This window comes from Acinonyx jubatus, chromosome B1 (genome assembly GCF_027475565.1).
Source record: "Acinonyx jubatus isolate Ajub_Pintada_27869175 chromosome B1, VMU_Ajub_asm_v1.0, whole genome shotgun sequence".
NCBI classification, from domain to species: domain Eukaryota; kingdom Metazoa; phylum Chordata; class Mammalia; order Carnivora; family Felidae; genus Acinonyx; species Acinonyx jubatus.
The window spans coordinates 93860124-93881197 of NC_069382.1; the positions used below are offsets into that span (position 1 = coordinate 93860124).

At 43.5% G+C, this 21074-nt stretch overlaps 1 protein-coding gene across 12 annotated transcripts in view; it reads right to left on the reverse strand.

Moving 5' to 3' along the window:
• JADE1 (jade family PHD finger 1) overlaps window positions 1-21074 on the reverse strand; it is a 59045-nt gene that overhangs the window by 25902 nt on the left and 12069 nt on the right. For 6 of the 12 annotated variants that reach the window (XM_027066053.2, XM_053216964.1, XM_027066015.2 and 3 more), the window contains 3 exons: window positions 15642-15719; window positions 4457-4542; window positions 1300-1457 (listed from right to left, as the gene is read on the reverse strand). In XM_027066053.2, the coding sequence (XP_026921854.1) occupies window positions 1300-1457; window positions 4457-4542; window positions 15642-15693 (296 nt within the window). In that variant the 5' untranslated portion in view covers window positions 15694-15719. Of the gene's footprint in view, window positions 1-1299; window positions 1458-4072; window positions 4116-4456; window positions 4543-11612; window positions 11683-15641; window positions 15720-21074 lie in introns of those variants that run through there. The other 6 variants (XM_027066030.2, XM_053216968.1, XM_027066027.2 and 3 more) reach the window with 2 other exon arrangements.

Consider the following 21074-nt stretch of genomic DNA (forward strand, 5'->3'; position numbering starts at 1 on the left):
ACCATACCCCACTCAAAAGAAATGACACAAGACCCAATCACCCCCAACATGGAATGAAGGGCCTTCTCTTCCTAAAGACAAAGGCCCAGCATCAGAGCCCCACACGCCCACCACATCAGCAGTTTGTGTCAGCATCAACAAGCTGTCCAAGGAGTGTCCAAAGTATTTTCATCAACCTTACAATTACCAGAGCGATTTTATCTATGTGACACTCAGGTAAACCAAAGGTTGTTATTTCTCCTACTCAACTAAGAGCAAGGTTTTAACTAAAAACTCCAGAAGCTGTGGTACCACATACTTCTCTGATGCTGGGCTCCTCTATCCACGCCCCCCTCCGCCCCCCCCAAAAAAAAAAGATTCATAGAGGAATTCCTGAATTGGGACTGCCAGCACTCAAACAGTCGGGATTGTGCCCCAGATGCAGATTCTAAGGCAAATGCAGTGTTTATCTTGCAGAGCCCAGTTTAACATTCCACTCCACAGGCCAGAAGTCCAGCCTACAGGGGCATCTGATTGGTCATTTAAGCCTGCATATTTATGTGGACATTTGTCACAGATCCAAAACAATGATCATCAGCAAAAGTGAATGAGTCCACTTCACAAGGCAGGCAGCTGAGTGACAACACAGCAGAGAAACCAGGTGCTAGTTGAGAACAGAGGCCCTGAATCCTCTCTCCCTGTGAGGAAACTCCAGTCAGCTGAGCAAGACAGCGAAGAAGAAATGAGCAAACTGGTCCTTTATGCAGAGGCAAGTCATCAAGGACCCGGACCCTCAACACCCTTAAGGGGAAAAGTACTTTGTAAGCAAATCCAAAGGAAGCCCAGCAAGAACAACTGGGCAAAGTCCAGCCATAGGAGAATTCATCAAATACAGCCCTCCCCTTAAGCTCCCCTTCCACCTAACCCTGACCTGGCAGACCTCCTCTCCAGAGGTGCAGTCAATCCCCGCAATATCCAAGAAGCCGGGCCCTCACTCCTCTCCAGAGTGAAGAGGATCTGGAGGTAGGTGAGGGACAAGTGGAGGAATAGAAGTTTTCCCTCCCCCAATCAGTTTCCAAAATGTCTTGGAATTTGCCCTCCTCTCATGAAAGTGCAGCCAGCACCTTCCCAAGACAGCTGGAATGTGTAGTCTGGAGGCCCATGGTCCTCAAAAATCACTATTCTATGGACCTAAAATGTGTTTCTACACATTTCTATTGCCACTTGAGGCCTCATCATTTCACTAACTGAAACACTGCTCTTCTCAGGCACCTGGATGTCAGGGCAGAAAAGCAACGGCAGGTGGAGAGGCACGTCTACCTGGCCACAGGCTGAGGGATGGTCCCAGGGCTCACGGGCACCTGGACTCCTTTCTCCCACTCCTGTCTCCAGGGATCTGCCAACACATAGTACTCATCTGGGTTCAGCTGATAGGAGTCATGCAACTTCATAGCGGTGATCAGGTCTGTCCTAAACACCTGGAAAGAGAGAGAAAGGGTCACTGACATTTGATACTTGCATTTTTATTCAGAGTGCTGGCAGCTGCAGGGTAACCATGGAGCTGCTGCGTAGTAAGGTCACTGTATCAGCAGAGACCCAGCCTGACCGACGACCAGAAGCCCTCAGTGGGCCACAGCTTTGGCCTCTCAGGCTTGGGGGAAGCACGACTCACACTACCCTCTCACTTCCTCATCAACTCCACAAGCCTGAGGTGTCTCTGACAAGCAACAGAGAAACCTCGTTGTCCTCCCCTGAGAAATCGCATGAACTCTCAATTCCAAAGACTGCTGCTGAAAACACACACCTAAAAATCTGTGGAAGGAGGCATTTCACTCAAGGGTGCTCTTTTGGTAGATGTTTAAGAAATAAAACTCCACTAACCACTTAACACTTCAAGCCAAAACCTAGAACCACCAGGGCCTCCTCTTCTATACTCAGACTGCAGCCACCCAGCTCCTGCCTCCCAGGACACTAGGGCTTATGGCAAGGTGGCTGGGGAGTCAGGCCCTGGTTGGCAGGTGCCAACGCAGAAGTACAGGCTAGAAAAATATGGGAGAGAATTGGGGACAGACCAATGGGGTCAAGTCAGAAAGGGGGCTTGTAAAGAACATGTTTACACACCTTTACCTGATGTAACTTCTACAAAGAAAGCAACATTAGTGGGGAAAGCAGAGGAGGGAAGGAGAGTAAAAGAAAGAAGCAAGCAAGCTACTATACTCTCTCTTCACCTGGCCAAAATCAGACCCACAAAACTCAAAAGTATCGCTGTACTGAGGGAGCAAAGTGGCACCGGCATGCCCGCTCCTCCTGACTGGGGACACGGCAGGGGCACAGCCACGGCCTCGTCCTCCATCCTCAGTCCACTGGTGTCTCAGGGCTACATAAGGAAGCTCCAACCCTGGCATCAGCACCAGCCCAAAGTTGTATTTGGCACGAAGCAAGCCTGCATCCGTAAGCTACACTCTGTTTACACAAGTCACAATGCTGAACTCTCTCTTCTTGGGACAGTGAGTTCTTTCTTATGCTGTTAAGCACAGTTCACATTATATGCCTGCTAATAGGTCCATTTGTTTTTCCTGGTGGCTTTTCAGACTGGTGATCACTTTAATAAACTTCACCATAGTCAGACCACCATCTGAGGCAGTATCTGAATAAAAAGGCCATTTCTCCAGGCTGCCATCTCTCAACACCGACTTTTCACCAGTATGCCATTTCTTGTTTCTAACGTTCCAGAAAAAAGGAAGAACCTGGCTGTGCAGCCTCCACAAAAGCACAACTAAAATCAGGTTCCCTGACAGCCCTGAGCCACCTGACGCACTGGTCTGCACAGGACCTTGATCATCCGTGCCCTCCTCACCCCCAAAGAGGAAAAGTCCTTGAAAACAAAAATCACAGGAAGCAAGTCAGTTAAAACACACATTCCAACTACAACTTACAAGTAATAAATAAGGGAGTTTGCCAAAGAAGGAAAAATCAAACTGAAGCAACAGGATGAGAACAGGATGGCCCACCATTCCTTTACTAAAAGACTCAGAGGAGGACGCCAAAAACTGAAAGAGATGCCCTAAATGAATTTCCAAGCCTCTGGCAGAGTTCAGAGTTAGTGCTAACCTAAATATAAAGTAGTCTGAACTAACTGCTGAACTCAGAGAACTTTAGAAAAAAAATCAGAAACAAAACCGGGGTCAGGGACAAGACCAGTGCCATCCATGCTGCTCAGCCCCATCTCACTGCCTGGTGCTCAGCACACCCAGTGCCAGCTTCCCTATTCGAGTCACCCTGTATTTTTACCCTCAAGTGACAGTATAGTGGTTGTGGAGGCAGCACAGAGAATTGAAGAAATAAAGGCAGGCAGAGCCACTCCAATACCTCAGAAAAGGAGGGGAGCACTGCAGGTTCAAAATGACAAAGGCCTGGAATAATCAAGGCAATAAAATGGCCACCTGCCCATGAAGGTTTGATCTAATGTCTCCTGGGATGACTTTCTGCAATTTTAAAGGATATAAAGTACATTTCCTCATGGAGAATGTTATTCCACAACTAAAAATTCCTACACTGCTCAACACAGTGTCCCCCAACACTTCCATTACAGTCAGAGAAAATGAAGTACCTGGTAGAATGCAGGCCTCTGCTCTGAAGCTACAGGATGAGGTGGTCTTTGGAGTCATCCCGTGAAAGACGCAGCACAAAACAAGGGGCTGAACCAAAGGCTCTCTTCCCCACAACCTGCCCACCTGAAAACCGTGACAAATTAAAATGCCCTTTCTTCAATCATTTAAATCCTCAGAGCCTGGCAGAGGTTGTCAAAGAAAACATATCTCAGGACTGGTAGAAGGCCCTAATCAACAAAGGCCAGCAGAGAAATGCACCTAAAAGCAATTGTAAATAAAGAGACAATAGAGAACAGGTAGGTAGGTAGGTAGGTAGGTAGGTAGGTAGGCAGACAGATAACAAAACGTGGGGGAGTAGGGAAATAGAAGAAACAAATTGAAAAAGAAGGGGGAAAAGCCTTAAGCGTAATCGCCAAAACAAAACTCCCAGAATTACAATGGGTTGTTGCCAAATAAGCCACAAATTCATGGCCAAAACTAACTTGAGGCTGGCAGTGACTGGCAGCAGCCGAACCCGCTGATCTCCTGGCCAGAGGAAAAGTTGTTGGGAGCCAGCGAAGATGAAACAGAAAAGGAAAAAAAGAATATAATTAATAGTAATAGCTAACATTTACTACTGAGCACTTTTAAGTGCTTAGTATGTATTAATGTCTGTGTATTAACCCACTTAATCCTCACAAGAATACTCTGAGGCAAACACCTGTGTTATCCCCATCTTACAAATTTGGAAACTGAGGCACAAAGAAGTTAGATAACTTGCCCATGATTGCAGAGGCATCAATTTCAACCAACCAGGTGTGTGCCAATCACATGTTCTCATGCACACATGTAGGACATGCACAATCACACCATCACTCAGGAAATACCTCTGAAGGTTTTCGATCTTCATGTCTGGAGCACGAACCTCTCCTGTGCTGAGATCGGGAATTCTGTGACCAAGTAGTTGAGAGGCCTAAAGACAAATAAATATCCAAAGAGGAACAATTAAGAGCACACAAATCATGTGCGTTCACAGGGTTTTTTTAAACCAAATTTGGCAAGGCTCACCTCAGCACCTCCCCCATGACTCGATGCTCCTCCAATCCCAGTACTTACTTAAACCACTCACTTTCCAGAGCAGGCCTAACAAGCTTGCTCTGGTTCTCACTGTGTATCCCAGGTACAGCCCACAAGAGGGAAGGCCTTTTAAGAGCATCATGTATGTGGAGCCTTCATCTGTAAGCCTGCATTTCTTATAAGGTTCAAAGTCTCACGTTGGTAAATACAAATTGAGAAATATTGGAGTTTTCAGTAAACTTTTCTAAATGCTAAGATCATTATGTTCAATCCTAATGCCACCCCGCCAAAACTTAAAAAGAAAAAATCTTGACTCCACAAATATAAAAACTTAGCATGCCCTAGAACAGGAAAGTTCCAAGACTGCAATAGACTAGGGGCTATGGCCAAATAACCTTAAAATTGCCTACTCCCCTTTCCCAAGAAAAGGCCAACTGGCTCTTTTCTGTGCATTTCTTCCACATTTCTAAATAACTAATGGTCTGTTATCCAGCATCTCCCCCACCAAGCCACAAAATCTGGAAACCCTACCAGGGCACCCATGTCTCCTAACTGCCGCCATGTCTGAGTTCCTCTCAGGCCTGAAGACCTCTCTATAGCAACAACTCCATCCTGCTTCAGATGCTCCCTCCACCCAGGTGGCAATTCTCTTGCCTGGTGTCCACTTTGTCTCCTATGCATCCCGTAAATATTAGTGTTCCTCCTTCCTGTTCCGAGTGCTCTCCCCAAGGAGCACTCACCCCTGCCCTCTCACTCAGTCTTACCCAGTGCGCCCAGGAAACTGTCAGACTTGCATTCCCACACTCACCTCCGTCCCAAGCTCCAGGTCCACGTTCACCTTCAGATAAGACATAAAGCTCCGGGTTCCTTAGATCAGCCAACTCAGCGCGACAAAAACTGGACTCAACATTTTGCCCAAACCTCTTATTCCTCTTGTGTTTCTACTTTGATGAATACCACTATCATTTCTATTAGAATTCAGAAACCTAAGAGTCATCTTAGACTCTCCTCACTCAGGACACATCCAATCAATGGCCAACTTACATTCAATGCAACTACCCAATACCTCAGAATCCCAGCCTCTTTTCTCACCACCTCCACCTCTGCCTCCTGTCACTTGTTTTATGGTCAACTGCAGTGGCCTCCTGTTTGTGGGTACCATATCACCACCAGAGCTCCCAAACATCCCTCACAACCACCTGCAGTGGGTGTCTAACTACCTACTCACCTCTACCCTGAACACACACTGTACTGTTTCCCAGAAATTAACAACCCCCCCACCCTGCAAATAAAAGCCCGAGCCTGAGGGAGTTGCATTCTACCAGCAAAACCACTTGCCACTCAAACAGGAAGCTCTTATCTCCATGGATTCCAGAGACAAGGAACAAGAGAATCAAAGCACCCTTAAGACCTTGGAGACATCAAGAAATAGATTCTGTACATAAGCCTATCATCAGATTTGCAATGACCAAAACTAAACGAGATTTCCAAACTCCTCTCTGACAGGGAAGATGTGGGCACTACCCCTGATCACCAGTTCTGAAGGCTGCTACTGGGTCAACTGACTGTTGTTAGGTTAGCAGAATTAGATTTCCTACAGGTGGTCCTACTATACTGTTCAGTAAATATTTTAGAAAAACTCTTCCTTAAAAAAAAAAAAAAGTATACCTCTTTAGACTCCAACGAGTAAGAATGTTTCACTCCCACACTGAAAGAAAGATTCTGGGCACAAACGGGGGTGCGAACCCAACTTGCAGAAGTTCTAAATCTGGTCATCAGTGGAAAAAGGAAAGGCAGAAGCCAAGTGAGGAACCTGGAGAGAAAGGCAGGTGGCTCCCATCGTTAAGCCCCTTTTCACCATCTGGTACTGCAGGCCACCCTCTGGCCAGCCCACAGGCTGGAAGAGACAAGGAAGAGTGATAGCAACTCTAGAAAGATGCTCAGGGGTTGGAGAAAGATGCAGGGAAGAAAAGGCATAGGCCCTTTCCTTTGAGTTACTACGAGAAGGGTTACAAATGATAAGAAAACTAGAAATTTTAAAAGAAATCACTCCACTGCTATACTTTAAAAATGAACATGGGAGTGAGGGGAAGTGAGTCTTACAGTCAAATACACAGTTAAAGCAGAAACGGCAAACTTGCTCAATTTTAGTTTTTGTGACACTCTTGCCTCTTCTAGGGGATCTGTCAGAGTCCCTCCCAGGTAGTTTCCAAGGTTCCCAGGAAGTGTACAGCTTTACTAGCCAAGAACACACTCCAAGTAATGGCAGTCACTTAGACATTTTTCTAGGGCTGTTTCTATATTCTTGAAAAAATAGTCTGTGCTACATTTGCTTTCAAAATCATGTACCCAAAGATGCTACAAAATTGGGTATCTGATAGTATTATTATCCAAGAGAAACTCTGGTCTACCCAGAAATAATCTGTTTCTCTTCCTTTTAATTTACCTAATGAAAGAAGAAGAGAAAACATAATCTATTACAAGCACTTTGCAGAAAGGGAAAGACTAGGGAAAAGGTAAAATTTCAATTATAACTGACAAAATGGAGGTTTATAAATAAAAGTCAAAAGCCAGTAATCAACCAAGTATCTACCAACAAAGTAAATGAGTGAACAGTGGTATCCATACAATTTATTATCCAAATTACGGTATATCCATACAATGGAGTATTACCCAGCAATAAAAAAAATGAGATGTTGATACATGTAACATGAATTAACTTTGGAATAAATGTAGAATGAAAGAATCCAGACAAAAAGAGTACATACTGCATTATTCCATTTACATAAAACTCTGGAAGACAGAAACTAATCTGTAAAAACAAAGTAGATCAGAGGTTGACTAGGGAAAAAAGAGGGAAGGATTATCTTGAGTGTAATGATTTCAAGGGTATAAACATTTCAAAATGTATCAAAGTGTATACTTTAAATGTATGCACAAAAAAAAGGGATGATTTTCTATCATCCAGTAACAGTAGAGGAAAAGATAATGCTCCATTTTACTTTACACAGGTGGTTGTACATAAAACCTAGATTTCCCTGCTGAACCAGGTGAGAATCTGACGAGGGAACTAGAAGGCCCTTCCATGTCCAGCAGCGGTATTTGTTCCTGGTGATCTCTGTCTGGTTTATTTGCTTTCAAGCACTGTGTCAAGAGACATCAGGGACAAGACACAGATGGCTATTTACAACATACACCACACCTAAGTTGGTGTTGTGCACACAGCAGATTCTCAAAAAAATTTTAAGAGGAAAAAAATATAGTGTTGCTGAGGACAGTCATGCTCAGTAAGAGAATCACCACCACTGTTAACTCAATAACTGAAGGTGACAAGCACCAAGAATATACCCATTTTACCTATTAGAAGATACACTTTAAAAAAGAAAAAAAAAAGATATGCTTTTGTGCTCTAGGAAAACGAGGTCATGGAAAATAATACATTTAAAGACAGCTTAGTGGGGCCACTGCTTCCTGATGGGAATGCACTGACATCTACATTCACAGAAAGTCTACAGGCAAAAGACTTATAATATCACACCACTTCTCCCTACAGCCATGCTCTCTCCAGGCATCTCCCACGTGGTCAAGAAGCTCCCAGAATATTATCCAAACAAAATAATTTTTGCATCCCCTTTAAATTAAAAAAAAAAAAAGTTATGTAGTGGGGGGAGCTTGGGTGACTCAGTCAGTTAAGCATCTAACTCTTGATTTTGGCTCAGGTCAAGATCTCACGTTTGTGAGATCAAGCCGCAAGTCAGGCTCTGCGCTGTCACTGCAGAGCCTGCTTGGGATTCTGTCTCCCTCTCTCTCTGCCCCTCCCCTGCTCACGTGACTGTCTCTCAAAATAAATAAATAAGCATTTTTTTAACGTTAAAAAAAAACGTTATAAAGCTTTTTTTTGAAAGTATGTTGGGTGAAAACAAACAAAACAAATTAAACCAGAATTGAGAGTATTTCAAATACCACAAGGAACAGGAGATAGTGACGTGTGCTACAGCAAAACACTAGCCAATTTTAAGTTCTTAAAAACCATGCACTACGATTACACTTGGTTGGTGCTGCATTTTGTTTTTATTTTCAGAATGTTAATAACATTTAATGGCAAACAGCTAAAACTATACCAAGTAAAATTCTTTTTTATTTTGTTACTTTCAGGAGAGGAGCTGGGAACTCTAAAAATTTGACAGTGATGTCTAAAAAATTATTTTATTGCCCACAAAGATAGGATTACCTAAAGTCGACCTAAGTGAATTTAAAAATTCTGCACATGTACACAGTTTAAGAACAATTCTCTATTAAAAAAAAACAATTCTTATTAAACACTGAAAAGAATGAATAGAGAGAAAATATCTTGTTTTGTTTTCGTATCCCCAAACTCCCATTAAAACAGAAGTTTGTGGAGTTTAACAATACAAGTTATAAAAGGTTCATAGATCACAGCATCATGAGCATGGATCTTGTACATGCACAGAGCATTCTGAATCCTGCTTTCTGGTCCTACTAGGCAGGTATCTCGAACACTCGCCTTTGAAATTAAAAATAGCCATGCTTCTTGCCCTAGATCTAAAATAAGGAAAAACCTCAAGAGTAAATCTACTACACACTGCCCACATTGGTAACTCATGTGTGATAAGCCAGGGTGCATAGTGCATGAAAGGTTCAGAAATTACAATGAATGGTGGTCTGGGTTCATACCACCACAAAATGCAAACTGTGAAGGAACCTCATCACTATTAAATGGCAATCTTCTGTCTCAAACACTACTTCTAGACACCAAATACCACACTGGTGTCTTCAGGATGTTAAACCAGCCTAACAAAGTAAGGCACTTAGGACCAGCAAGTATTAAGTCTAGCAGGCCAGCTGGTGTCACAAAAGTGCACAGACCCAAGATACACACCTATGCATTATTTCAAGGCTAGGGACAGCCCCGTGCAAGTAAAGCAGTGCTATGGAAACTGCCACCACAAAGTAAGCAATTTAATGTAGTTTATTAGCTTTTTGCTTTAATTGCATGATAGAAGACAAGCCTCTAATACGATTGCTGTTTTATCACAGGCTGACCCTATACTTCCCACAATTCCTCCATCCCAGCATAGCTTTGCTCCATGGTCCAACTCACTTCCACCTTCCAAAGTACAAAAACTTAATGCATATATTCAAAATACTGGCTCAGGAATATTTCAACGTAAATATACTTGGGTTTTCAACCAACTGACATACAAATGTTTCAGTTACCCAGCACTCCTGCCAACATCCAAATCCAGTGGCTACAGAAGACTAGTCCATGGACTAGATCATTTTGTGCTAATTGCTCTTCAAACCCAAGACGATGCTTGCTCTACCTGTCAATGTCAAAGCCAAGCCACTGTCAGGTTTGAAAAGGGGCAAAGCCATCTCTGTGTGCCTTAAGGAGACACACAGTACATATTTTGAAATATTTGAGCCTAAATCTCTACATTTCAAGAATGCCTACACAACTCCTTGGTGTCTCAAGATGCAACTGATGGAGGAAAAAGAACAAATTAAAAGCATAGGCAGGGTGCCTGGGTGGGTCAGTCGGTTAAGCATCTACCTCTTGATTTTGGCTCAGGTCATGATCTCAGTTCATGAGATCGAGCCCAAGTCTCTCTTTCCCTAGATTCACTCTCTCCTCTCTCTGCCCTGCTTGTGCTCACTCTCCTTCTCTCTCAAAACAAATAAACGTTTCAAAAATTATAGTCAAATACGAAATGTAAGTGGAAGCAGAGTTAACTTTTATGCAAAAGAGAAACCACCAAAGACCTGCATGAAGGTAAACAAGCACAGCCAACTGAATTAAGAAAATGAAGACAGGGGCGCCAGGGTGGCTCAGTCAGTTAAGTGTCCAACTTCGGCTCAGGTCACGATCTCACTCACAGTCCATGAGTTCGAGCCTTACGTTGGGCTAGGTGCTGGTAGCTGAGCCTAGAGCCTGCTTCGGATTCTGTGTTTCCCTCTCTCTGCCCCTCCCCCACTCGCACTCTTGTCTCTCTCTCAAAACTAAAGAAACATTTTTTAAAAAATGAGGGGTGGCTGGGTGGCTCAGTTGGCTAAGCATCCAACTTCTGCCCAGGTCATGATCTCACGGTTCATGGGTTCGAGCCCCGCATCGGGCTCTGTGCTGACAGCTCAGAGCCTGGAGCCTGTTTCAGATTCTGTGTCTCCCTCTCTCTCTGCCCCTCCCCCATTCATGCTCTGTCTCCCTCTGTCTCAAAAATAAACATTAAAAAAATTTTTTTTTAATTTAAAAAAAATGAAGGCAAGTTATCAAAAAATATAAGGGAACTCATTAAATGCAGTGAGACATAAAGAGGTACAAAGCAGAAAGTACGTTTAATCCACTAAAAATTGTGGTGTCTCTTCACTGTTTATCTGTAAGATGGAGAGCACCCAGAAAAACTGAAGTCCTCTCATAACTTTATGTTTACCACTCATGAACCTGCATTAATTACCACGTGCAAAATTAGTAGATTTGAACTGTACTCAGATCTCTTTTCTGCCCATTCATCATCACAGGTAATGGAGCAGAGCTCAATTGGGTAAATGGAGGAGACAGAAATGTTTCAAGGCCAATACAGGTGTGGTAACTGGGCAGCCAAGGAGGGTCCCCAAAGGTACCTGGTTCCAGACCCCCAGCAACACACCAGGCCTTCCCACAGGGAAGTCAACACAGCCCTGAAATTAGGAAATTCAACCGGAAAAGGAAGCCCTGCTTCACAACTTCAGGGAAAACTTTAAAGTACATTTCTCTCATTATTTCTAAAAAAACTTCTTAGTTTCCCTCTGGGCCTTTGACAGGCACATTTAAAAACACCCAAAAAACCTCCCAAAAACATCATTTTCATTTGGCTCCCCCTTATCTGAGCCAAAGATCCCATATTTTGGAAGAAAAAAACAAAATGTGCCAAATGGACAGTATTAAGTAATATTTAATTCTTGTCTTACTTGTACAGGAAAAAAATGTAAGGATGCTGATCAGAGCTGTTAATTGGCCTGAGATAACAATCCATAATTCCTGCCAAAAGAAAGGACACTTGATGTTTTAATTAGCCTCTGCAGCTTTACTGAAGATAAAAATGCAATCTCCTTTAGTTTGGAAATACTGAACAATAGCTAGTGGATCCCATTCCCACATTTGCCAAAACCCCTAAGAACAGAGGATCCTGGGCTGGGAAGCAAGAAATGAAGGGCTTGTTTCCCTGGGCCACACCCTGGCACAACATGTAACTTTAGAGATTGGCTAGGGCCACCCTGTGCCAGGCCAGCAATTACAATGCAGCCTGCAAATACCCCAACACTATTTCATCCAACTGTAGGGCCAGTCCTCCACAGGGCACCTGGAGAAAGGCTTCAACAACTCCAACTGCAGCTGGATGAGTGCTTGCACTGGCACAGAAAATGCCCATCCAACCCCAACTGTAAATACCACACTGGTATTCCCCTGGATCAGGCCAGAAAACAAAGCAAACAAAGGACTCCAGTCCCAGAGGCCAGCAGGGCCTAGCCACGGCTACAGTCGGTGTTGTGGCCCCCACGCTGACGTCCGCAGCTGCCTCTCCTTCACTTAGACATGTTTTGCATTGGGCTGGGAAGTGCTGCCAAAATTCTGTCAGGGCTGCAGGCTGGAGAGGCTGGGGAGTGGCCACTGCACAGACCCAGCCCTTCTTGCAAATCAGGGCTTTCCAAGTGCCCAGACCCAGCTGAGGACCAGCTCGGTTCTGCAGACCCAAATACAAGGGCAGAAAGCACCCCATTCAGACTACCATGGGCTTACAAAGAAGGATGGGATCCAACACAAATAACCAGGCTGGTGCCAGAGGCCCATGCTATGAGACAGTTGCCCTCAGAGAGGTGGAAAGGGTGTTCCATGGAGTGGACAAGTACATATTTTATAAGCTTTAGCATTGCAAGGGTTCTAACTGAGCTGGTTTTTTACTATGATCATCGTCCACCATAATTACCAAATCATTAAGCATGGATGGACAGCACGGCCATAAAGCATCAACATATGCTTTATACTAAACTACCTATGAAAACATCCAAAAAGGATGGCCCACCTAACTTCTACTAAGAGGCATCATTCTTGTCCTCCACCACCACCACTGGATTTCCATGTCTAGCCTAGAATAGACAGAACCCAGCTTCGTGGCCTATCTAGGGTAACCCTCCAGTACCCTATAAATATAAATGCTCCGCCTCCACCTTCTTCAGGGAAACTAGCACAGATAAGAAGTATATTAAGAGGAAGAAGAAACTGGCTGTCATACCATTAAGGTGACTTTTGATGGACACATTCTGGTGAACTTTGGGCACTCTATTCTCCCTTTCTAACAAGAGTTCTGGGTGGAAATTCGTATTTAGATGAAATATTTGGTCTTCTAAGGTGGTTTCAGGCTTAACTGTTTCCCCCCAAAATTATTATTCTGAAGCCTAATTCCTAATACCTCAGAATGTGACTACATATGGATAAAAGCTTTAAAGGGGCAATTAAGTTAAAATGAAGTCATTAGAGTTGACCCTAATCCTATCTCACTGATGTCCTTAAGAGGACATTCAGACACAGAGACACCAGGGATGCACATATGCTCAGAAGACCACGTGAGGACACAGTAAGAAGGCAAGCCAAGGAGAGAGGCCTCAGAAGACAGCAAACCTGACACCTTGATCTTAGACTTCTGGAACTGTGAGAGAAAATAAGTATCTGCTGCTTAAGCCACCCAGTCTGTGGTTGGTTATGGCAGCCCAAAAGGTCTAATACAAGGGCCTCTGGGGGCTATTAGGAACAACTCTGAGGTGGACTAGAATGGGTCATGGTCCAGAACTGCACTGTCCAATATGGTAGTCACTAGCCACATGTGATGGCTTTTAATTTACATTTTAATTAATTAAAGTTAAAAAAAAGTCTTAAAACCTAGTTCCTCAATTACACTAGATTAGAACACTTACATCCTCTTGGGCAACTCTAGACCAGAAAGGGGAAAGCTCTAAGTCTGAGAGAACATTCAAGGAGAATCTTTTCTTTTTTAAGGTTTTATTTTTAAATAATCTCTATACCCAATGTGGGGCTCCAACTCTGCAACCCTGAGATCAAGAGTTACACCCTCTTCTGACTGAGCCAGCCAGGTGCCTCCAGGAGAATCTTTTCTAACCCAGTTAGAATTTCCTTAGGGAGGAAATGAAGCAGCAACAAAAGCAAACAGAGTGAGCATAAACCTGTTGCTCAATGCCAAAAAAAATATTAAATAGGACTATAAGCCTCATATTGGGCATTATTAGTATGTGAGAGAAAGTATTTCATGAAACCTTCTTCTGATTAATTCTGAACCTAAAAACCAAGACTTTTTTAAAAATTGATGTAAGACAAAACTGTGTATTCAAGCAAGCATTTGAGCATTTATGACTCTTGAGAATACTCTGATAGGCACCACAGGGGGCAGAAAAGAAATATCTCTGTATGGTTTTGCCTCAAGGAGTAAAAAGCCTAAGTAAATATTAGAGAAAGCAGGTAGTGAGGGCTGTGCAATGACAAGTGCTAAGAAGTTCACAAGGCACTCGCAAGGGCTCTGCCAAGTGGTTTTAACTGCAGGCACCTGGCACAGACCCTCAACACCTTTTGTGAAGTAAAAGCAAAACCCTTCTCTGTGGAGCCCCCAATCCTCTTTCTCCTTCCCTCACCCAGTTTTAACTCTTGCCCTACGCCAAACTCAGCAGCTCCCACTGTCTGTCTCCAAAGTCCCAATCCCTTAGCTCAAGCCCAGCCCTTCACCATGTAGTCCACAGCTTACCATCCAGTGTACCCCAAAAACGTGACACCAAATCTCCTATAGGCACCAAATCTACTTCCCACTGTCCCATGCCGGTACCCAAAACTCCCAAACAGAATGCTATGTTTGAGTTCTTCTGTTTTTCAAGCTTCTGGTCCTGCCCCCTATGCTTCCCATGGCTTAGCAGACAAGCAACACTTTCTAATTTGCAGCTTTTACACTGCTGCAAACTTGGAAGACCAGAAAACTAAAACTAATCCTGTTTGCCTAAAAACTATTTCATCCTTCAGGACCTGCCCAACTTTCAACTCCTCTGTGCTTCCCTGGCCCTCCTGTCCTCTGAATTCGTGCTGACATCTATATATTTCTAGTGAGTGTCAAAAAGACATCTCTAACACTTCCCTGATGACTCTGTCAGAGCTGGATTTTATATATATCTAAGACAGGGTTCCTTGAAAGCAGGCCCAATACCTTTCCCATTATGTAGCAGGGCAAGCACATTTTCTGAGTTTAATCTATAGTGTAAAACATAAGCTGACGCGCTGGAGCTCAGGCACTGTGCTAGGTACAAAATTTCCTTGTTATCTGAGGGAAGCTCTTCAAGTAGTCTGTTAGCTTCTCAATACATAGAAGCTGTGTGACATTTATTTTGACTGCCTGGAAACCAACTAACTTCTGGTTCTCAGCTGCACTGTGAAAATATGGGGATGCCAGAGAGCAGAGATGCAGAGAGTAGTAGTATTAAATATGGTCAACGCTAAAAATCAAGTGAAGAGCACAGCATGGACTCTTGACTTCCCTTACTTAATATTTTTACAACACACTAAACAGTCTTCAATCTCCCTTAGGAGTTGGACTAGTTGATAATTACCTGGCTTCGATTAAGTTCCCTCTTCATAAATAGCAACTCTAAGTGCCATAAATGATGTTTAGGAAAAACAGACACACCAGTGACTCTTGGAACTGGATTATTCATCCTTGGATAACAAACCGGAAGGCTGAGGAATGCCTGCCTGCAGTCAACCTCACCAGAAAGATTTGGTTACAGACCTGCAGTATCACACTCAGATGTGATTCTCCAGGCTTTGGCTTTCTCTGACCTGCCTGATATGCAAAGGGCCTCAACTATTTAAAGCATTACATTAAAAAGTCATGTTTTTACACTGACCCAAACGTTGGTAGGCTCCAAGAACAACAAAGCAGGACTTACTGCCATTGTCGTCAGAATCCTCACTGCTGCTGGGAAGGCGACCTCGTTTCATGATCTCCCCGGGAAACAGCAGGCAGCCTGCAAAGCAATGAGACAGCACTTAACCCAAGATGATAATACACAATCATCAAGTTGTGCTTCAGATAGCAGCCCAGGATTTACAGCATACAAAAGCAAACAATCGGCTTTAAGGAGCATTTGCATTGTAAACAGTAAAAAGACCAAGGATACATAATTGGGCACAATCATTAACAGGACAGGTTCAAAACCAAGGGGGAAGGGGTGGAGAAGTCAAGTATCAATAGGTCTCCCAAAGGTGCCAGGTTTCTCTCTAGTTCCAGTTGACATTATCACTACCAACTATTCCAGGAGTCTTTTTAGCTGACTGGCGGCAGGCACTGCAGAAAAAAAAAACCCACAGCAATGAGCACAGTGATTCCTCACTACAGACAGATTCATATTTTACGTGTGTATATGGGGGATGGGGATGAGGCTGTGCCTGAATGTGTGAATATTTACACTGCACTGGGCAGGATTATGCTTCTCAGGCAAATTTTGCTAAAATAATCCTAAAAGCCAAATAATCTGGAGTTCTAGGAACAAAACAAACGGGGGATTGGGAAAGCAAATACCTCCTCCAGCCATCTCCAACCCCTCAGCATTCACTGCTGGAACAGAAAGGGACCAGACATATAATTTCTGATCCAGCTCCCTCCCCTTTACTCATGAGAACACTGAAGCCAAAAAGTTTAAGCAGCAACTTGCCCAAGGTCACACTGTAAGCAGGAGCTTCGAATTCCAAAACCAGTTTCACTGCACTTGACCCACCTCCTTATAGCCTGGTCCAACCAACCTAACTTAGCCAGACACCTGGCCAGCCTTGCTGACTCCTTCCAGATGATAAAAGGCCTCCAGCACCACCAGGTAAGAGAATGACTGCACTCAGGAAAGAGAGCAGCGGACCAAAATTAAGAGCCAGTCAATGAACTTTATAAGTCATACGGTCATAATCACACAGGTAGATCTCTAAAGAAATCCAAAAAGCTTTTCCAAACTGAAATTACTAATCACCTTGACATTTTTAGGACGCTGATCTTACTGCAGAGCAATGATTCTCAATGAAGGAGGAAGGCTTTTCAAGTCAGAAGTAGCCACCTAGCCCCTCAGAAAAGTACATCCCAAGTTCCCCTTCACTGGGAATCACAGCATTAGAACGTGGTGTGTTTCCCAGAGTGCGGCACACAGGCATGGTGTGGAGCAAAATGTGGAGAACCACCATGTTAGAACAAGACAGAAATTAGAAACCCAAAGCTCCACTCTAAATGGACCTAGAAAAGAGACCAAAAAAAGCAAAAAATACATCATACTGTTCCCAACCACCAACAAACACACCTATATAATTGACTCAAATATTCAGGCCCCTAATCTAGAATTCCAGCATTTCACATTTTCTTTCTGAGACACTTGCCAGTTAAGGTTTGTGAGTTTTTGTTTACCAACTGACTCTTCAATAGAAGAATTTACCAAGTGGAAGCCCAGGAGTCATGATCTGGGCCATGGGCTACGTTATGGGCTAGGGTTTCATACTGTGGGGCTGGGTCACAGTCCTAAAACCCACCCACCCCTTTTCTGCAGAGCCCCCTTCACCCATAACTAAACACCCAGCAATCTAGAACTTGGCCTGGGGCAAACCCATTCTAGTCAGAAGCTTCCAGAGCAAACACCTGTAGCCCACCTTCCCCCCCACTTGGAATGACTGTCTTCCCTGCCCTGTCACCAGGTGCCAAAAACTGACAGCTAAACTCTCCTCCAACCTTTCAGAGAAGGGAGCCCTCCTCCTGTCCAACAGGAGGCGCAAAGAGAAAAGGGAAAAGCAAAAGACCACACATTCCTAACTAGCTTCTCAGGCCTAGGTTACCAAAGAGCTAGACAGACAGACAGACAGACAGACAAAGGAAGGAAGGAAGGAAGGAAGGAAGGAAGGAAGGAAGGAAGGAAGGCAGGCAGGCAGGCAGGCAGGCAGGCAGGCTACCTAAAGAGGAATTCCTTAAATTTACGGTGTGACGTGGCACAAGAAGGGTGCAGCTCCCACCTCCTGAGCAGGTGTGTAAGAACTGAGAAGAAAGAGGCAGAGAAAGACCAAGAAACACTCCCCAGGTAGAAACAAGGAAACCAATGCTGATCATATCTCCACTGATTCAGACAACTTAAATTTATCTAAGGAAAAGAGCTTGAAGAGCTTAGAATCAGAATATTTTTGAATCAAAAAGCCTTCCCCTCCTAGCCTTCAAACACAACTCGCAGAGGAAGCAGTCACTAAATCAAAAAAGCAAGCACTGGCCAAAATAGAATGATGCTCCTAAACACACTCTCAAGCAAAATTATGCAAGTAAAAGAAGAATAAAAATAGTCTTTTTCTAATGAATTCCATTTTCATCCACCCCAAAAGATCTTAACAAATGAAGGTTGAGAATGAGATACTGTACTTCTCCAAGGAACCTGGCACAATAAAGGGGGGTGGTGCATGGCAGAATTTCTTCCTCTGTGGCTCTAATGTACTTAAACCTTGACATCAGGCTAATTTATCTCACCTGGGGTTACCTGCTATATCAAGAAATCTAAGTACACATTACTATCTTTAAGACACACAATACAGGGGTTGTATGCTTCAAACATCTGTCCAATAAAAGCCAGTGCAAGAAAGTAGAGAGCCCTCACATCATTGCCATTGCTGACTCAGGGCATGGCTGATTATCTAAACAGTGGAAGGATACGCCAATAACTAATTAAAACTCGGTACACTCCAAAGAAAGCAACAAGAAGGTATTATAGCATATAATGCATGCCACATATATGAATACCTAACATAGAAAGAGGTGCTGCAGGAAAATGACCATTTCTAACCTCATGGAACTTCTGGTCTAGTTGAGGAGCTAGACAAATTCAGTAATGGTGCCTGACAGTGGTAAACACAACGCCCTGTAGGAACAGAGGTTGATGGAGTCAGGGAAAAATTCTGAGCAGAGTCCTGAAGAACAAACAAAGGGGAGATAGCCAAAAATGCAAGCACAACATTTTGGTGGTTGTGCTTTGGTTGAAAAGCATTCAAGTATCCAACGACATACATATAACCTACCATGTTACTCTGCACCACATCTTCCCTTTCAGAATCTTACTATTTGCTCATTTCTTTACTAACATACATCCCTTTTTTACCTTATATCCAATTGCCAAAGCTTACTGATTCATAATGTAGGACTCTTTCAAGTTCCCTTAACTTTGCCCCACAGATTTGTCTTCAAATACCTGGATACCTTTAAACACCTCCCTTCCTTTCTCCATGCCCACAATCTCTTACCCCTTCCCATTATCACAATAGTTTAATCCTGTGAAGTGACCACATCAAGTCATTCCCTATGCAAATCTCTGTGTTGCACACTTGCAAATGGGTCCAGCCAGAAACTCCTCTGTTGTCTCAAAACTCTACCTAGGCATCTCTCCTAACAACTCCCCCATGGCTAGGCTTGTCTCTGCTGGTCCAGGCCTCTTTTGGTTCTCAGCCTCTGCTAATGCTGGCCTCTTTGCCCTTTCCTCCCTACCTACCCCAATCCCACCTTTCTCAGGGAGTCAGCTCAAAGCCACCAAGCATGGTCCCCCATTCCAATTAAAAGCACCTGCATTCTCTACCACTCATTTTATCTTTCAGAACTTTTTCACCCGACTTTTTAATGTGCTTTCTTTAACAACCAACTCTTGCTTTGCATCATCACTTAAATGTTCCATGTATGTGTCTCTCTAAAAATTTACAATAGGGGCAACTGGGTGGCTCAGTCGGTTGAGCATCTGACTTCAGCTCAGGTCATGATCTCACCGCTTGTGGTTCGAGCCCCGAGTCAGGCTCTGTGCTGACAGCTCAGAGCCTGGAGCCTGCTTTGGATTCTGTGTCTCCCTCTCTCTGTCGTCCCTCCCCTGCTCGTGCACTCCGTCTCTCTCTCAAAAATAAACATTTAAAAAAAATTAAAAAATAAAATAAAAATTTACAATAAATTGGTCAGAAGAGAAATCTTCTTTAGTTAAATATGAAATAAAGACATCGCAGAGAGGGTACCAAGCCAAACACAGCCTCACAGCGCAGCTACAAGAAGACGCACCAGGAACTCTGGTCCAGTCCTCACCCAGACATTCTGCCCAGTTTCATCAAAACTGACTCAAAGTGATTACTCAAAATGATGCCACTTACACTCAAAGTGTCCATTTGCCATGAGAAGCATAACACCCAAGCAGACTTATTATTAGTACTTATTATTAGGCATTTGGGATTTTGTCCAAAAAGAGGAAGCCTACCTAGGAAGCCTGATTATAATAAGAACATGGCCTGGAAAGGCCAACTAAGAGGAGCCCGTTGGCCAAAGACCCTGACTAGATCAGTCAAGTGACAATCCTTTGGCACCTCCATCTCCACTGCAGGGTGGGATGTGCCAAGACAACTAGGCACAAGTGGTGGCTGCTCAGGGCACCACCTCCTCAGGAAACACGGGCACTATTTATACTACAATCCCTACTGAGATTACAAGTAAATCACTTTCCTTCGATCTCGTGTGTCACACAGATTAAAACCAGTAGACTAGTATGTTAATTCGATTAAATCTGTATTGAGTTGGATACCCGAGATATGGTGAACAAGATATGAAATGGCCCATGGGAAGACACAGCAGGCAAATAACTGGACAAGTAGCTTCAGTGTGGTAACTGCAGCAAAGGTTACAGGACTACCATTCACAGGACTATGGTGGGGCATGGGATACATAAACGAGATAACAAGGTGCCTCAAAACCTTAAAATTTAAGTTTCCTTAGATTGAAACTGTGGGGGGAAAAAAACATCAGCATGCACAAAGTTAGAGCAGCCATCAGCTGAAGGAACCCATCCCCAAGGTGGCTCAGGAATTTGAAAAAAGAGTGAACAAGTTCAGTGACCTGGGTGTGGTCCCAGGGAGGCATGACTGGTATGTGATTCTAAGGAAGAAAAAATGAGAAATGACTTCAGGGATAAGGAGTGAAGGGTTTGACAAAAGAATATGATTAAGAATTTGACGATTGTTTAGTCAGTGCTATTCCTGGGAAACAGGGGCGATTTGAGGAAAATAAACTGTCCAGTTACTTGAATTACTCTCTCTGGCAGAACACGGACCATTTATTTATCAGGCCATAAACTCTACAGTTACAATAAGGATTACACCCCAGTGATTTTAATTATCTTATGGCTCATATGCAGAAAGTCAGGTTTCTTCCTCAAAGTGTCTATTTTATCCATTATGTTTCATTCTTGTTTATTTCACTCTAAAGTTATAGAAGGTACTCAAATACCTCTAACTACTCTATGTTACCATCTAATGCAATCCTATGTATTAAAATAACCTGTTGGATGAATGAT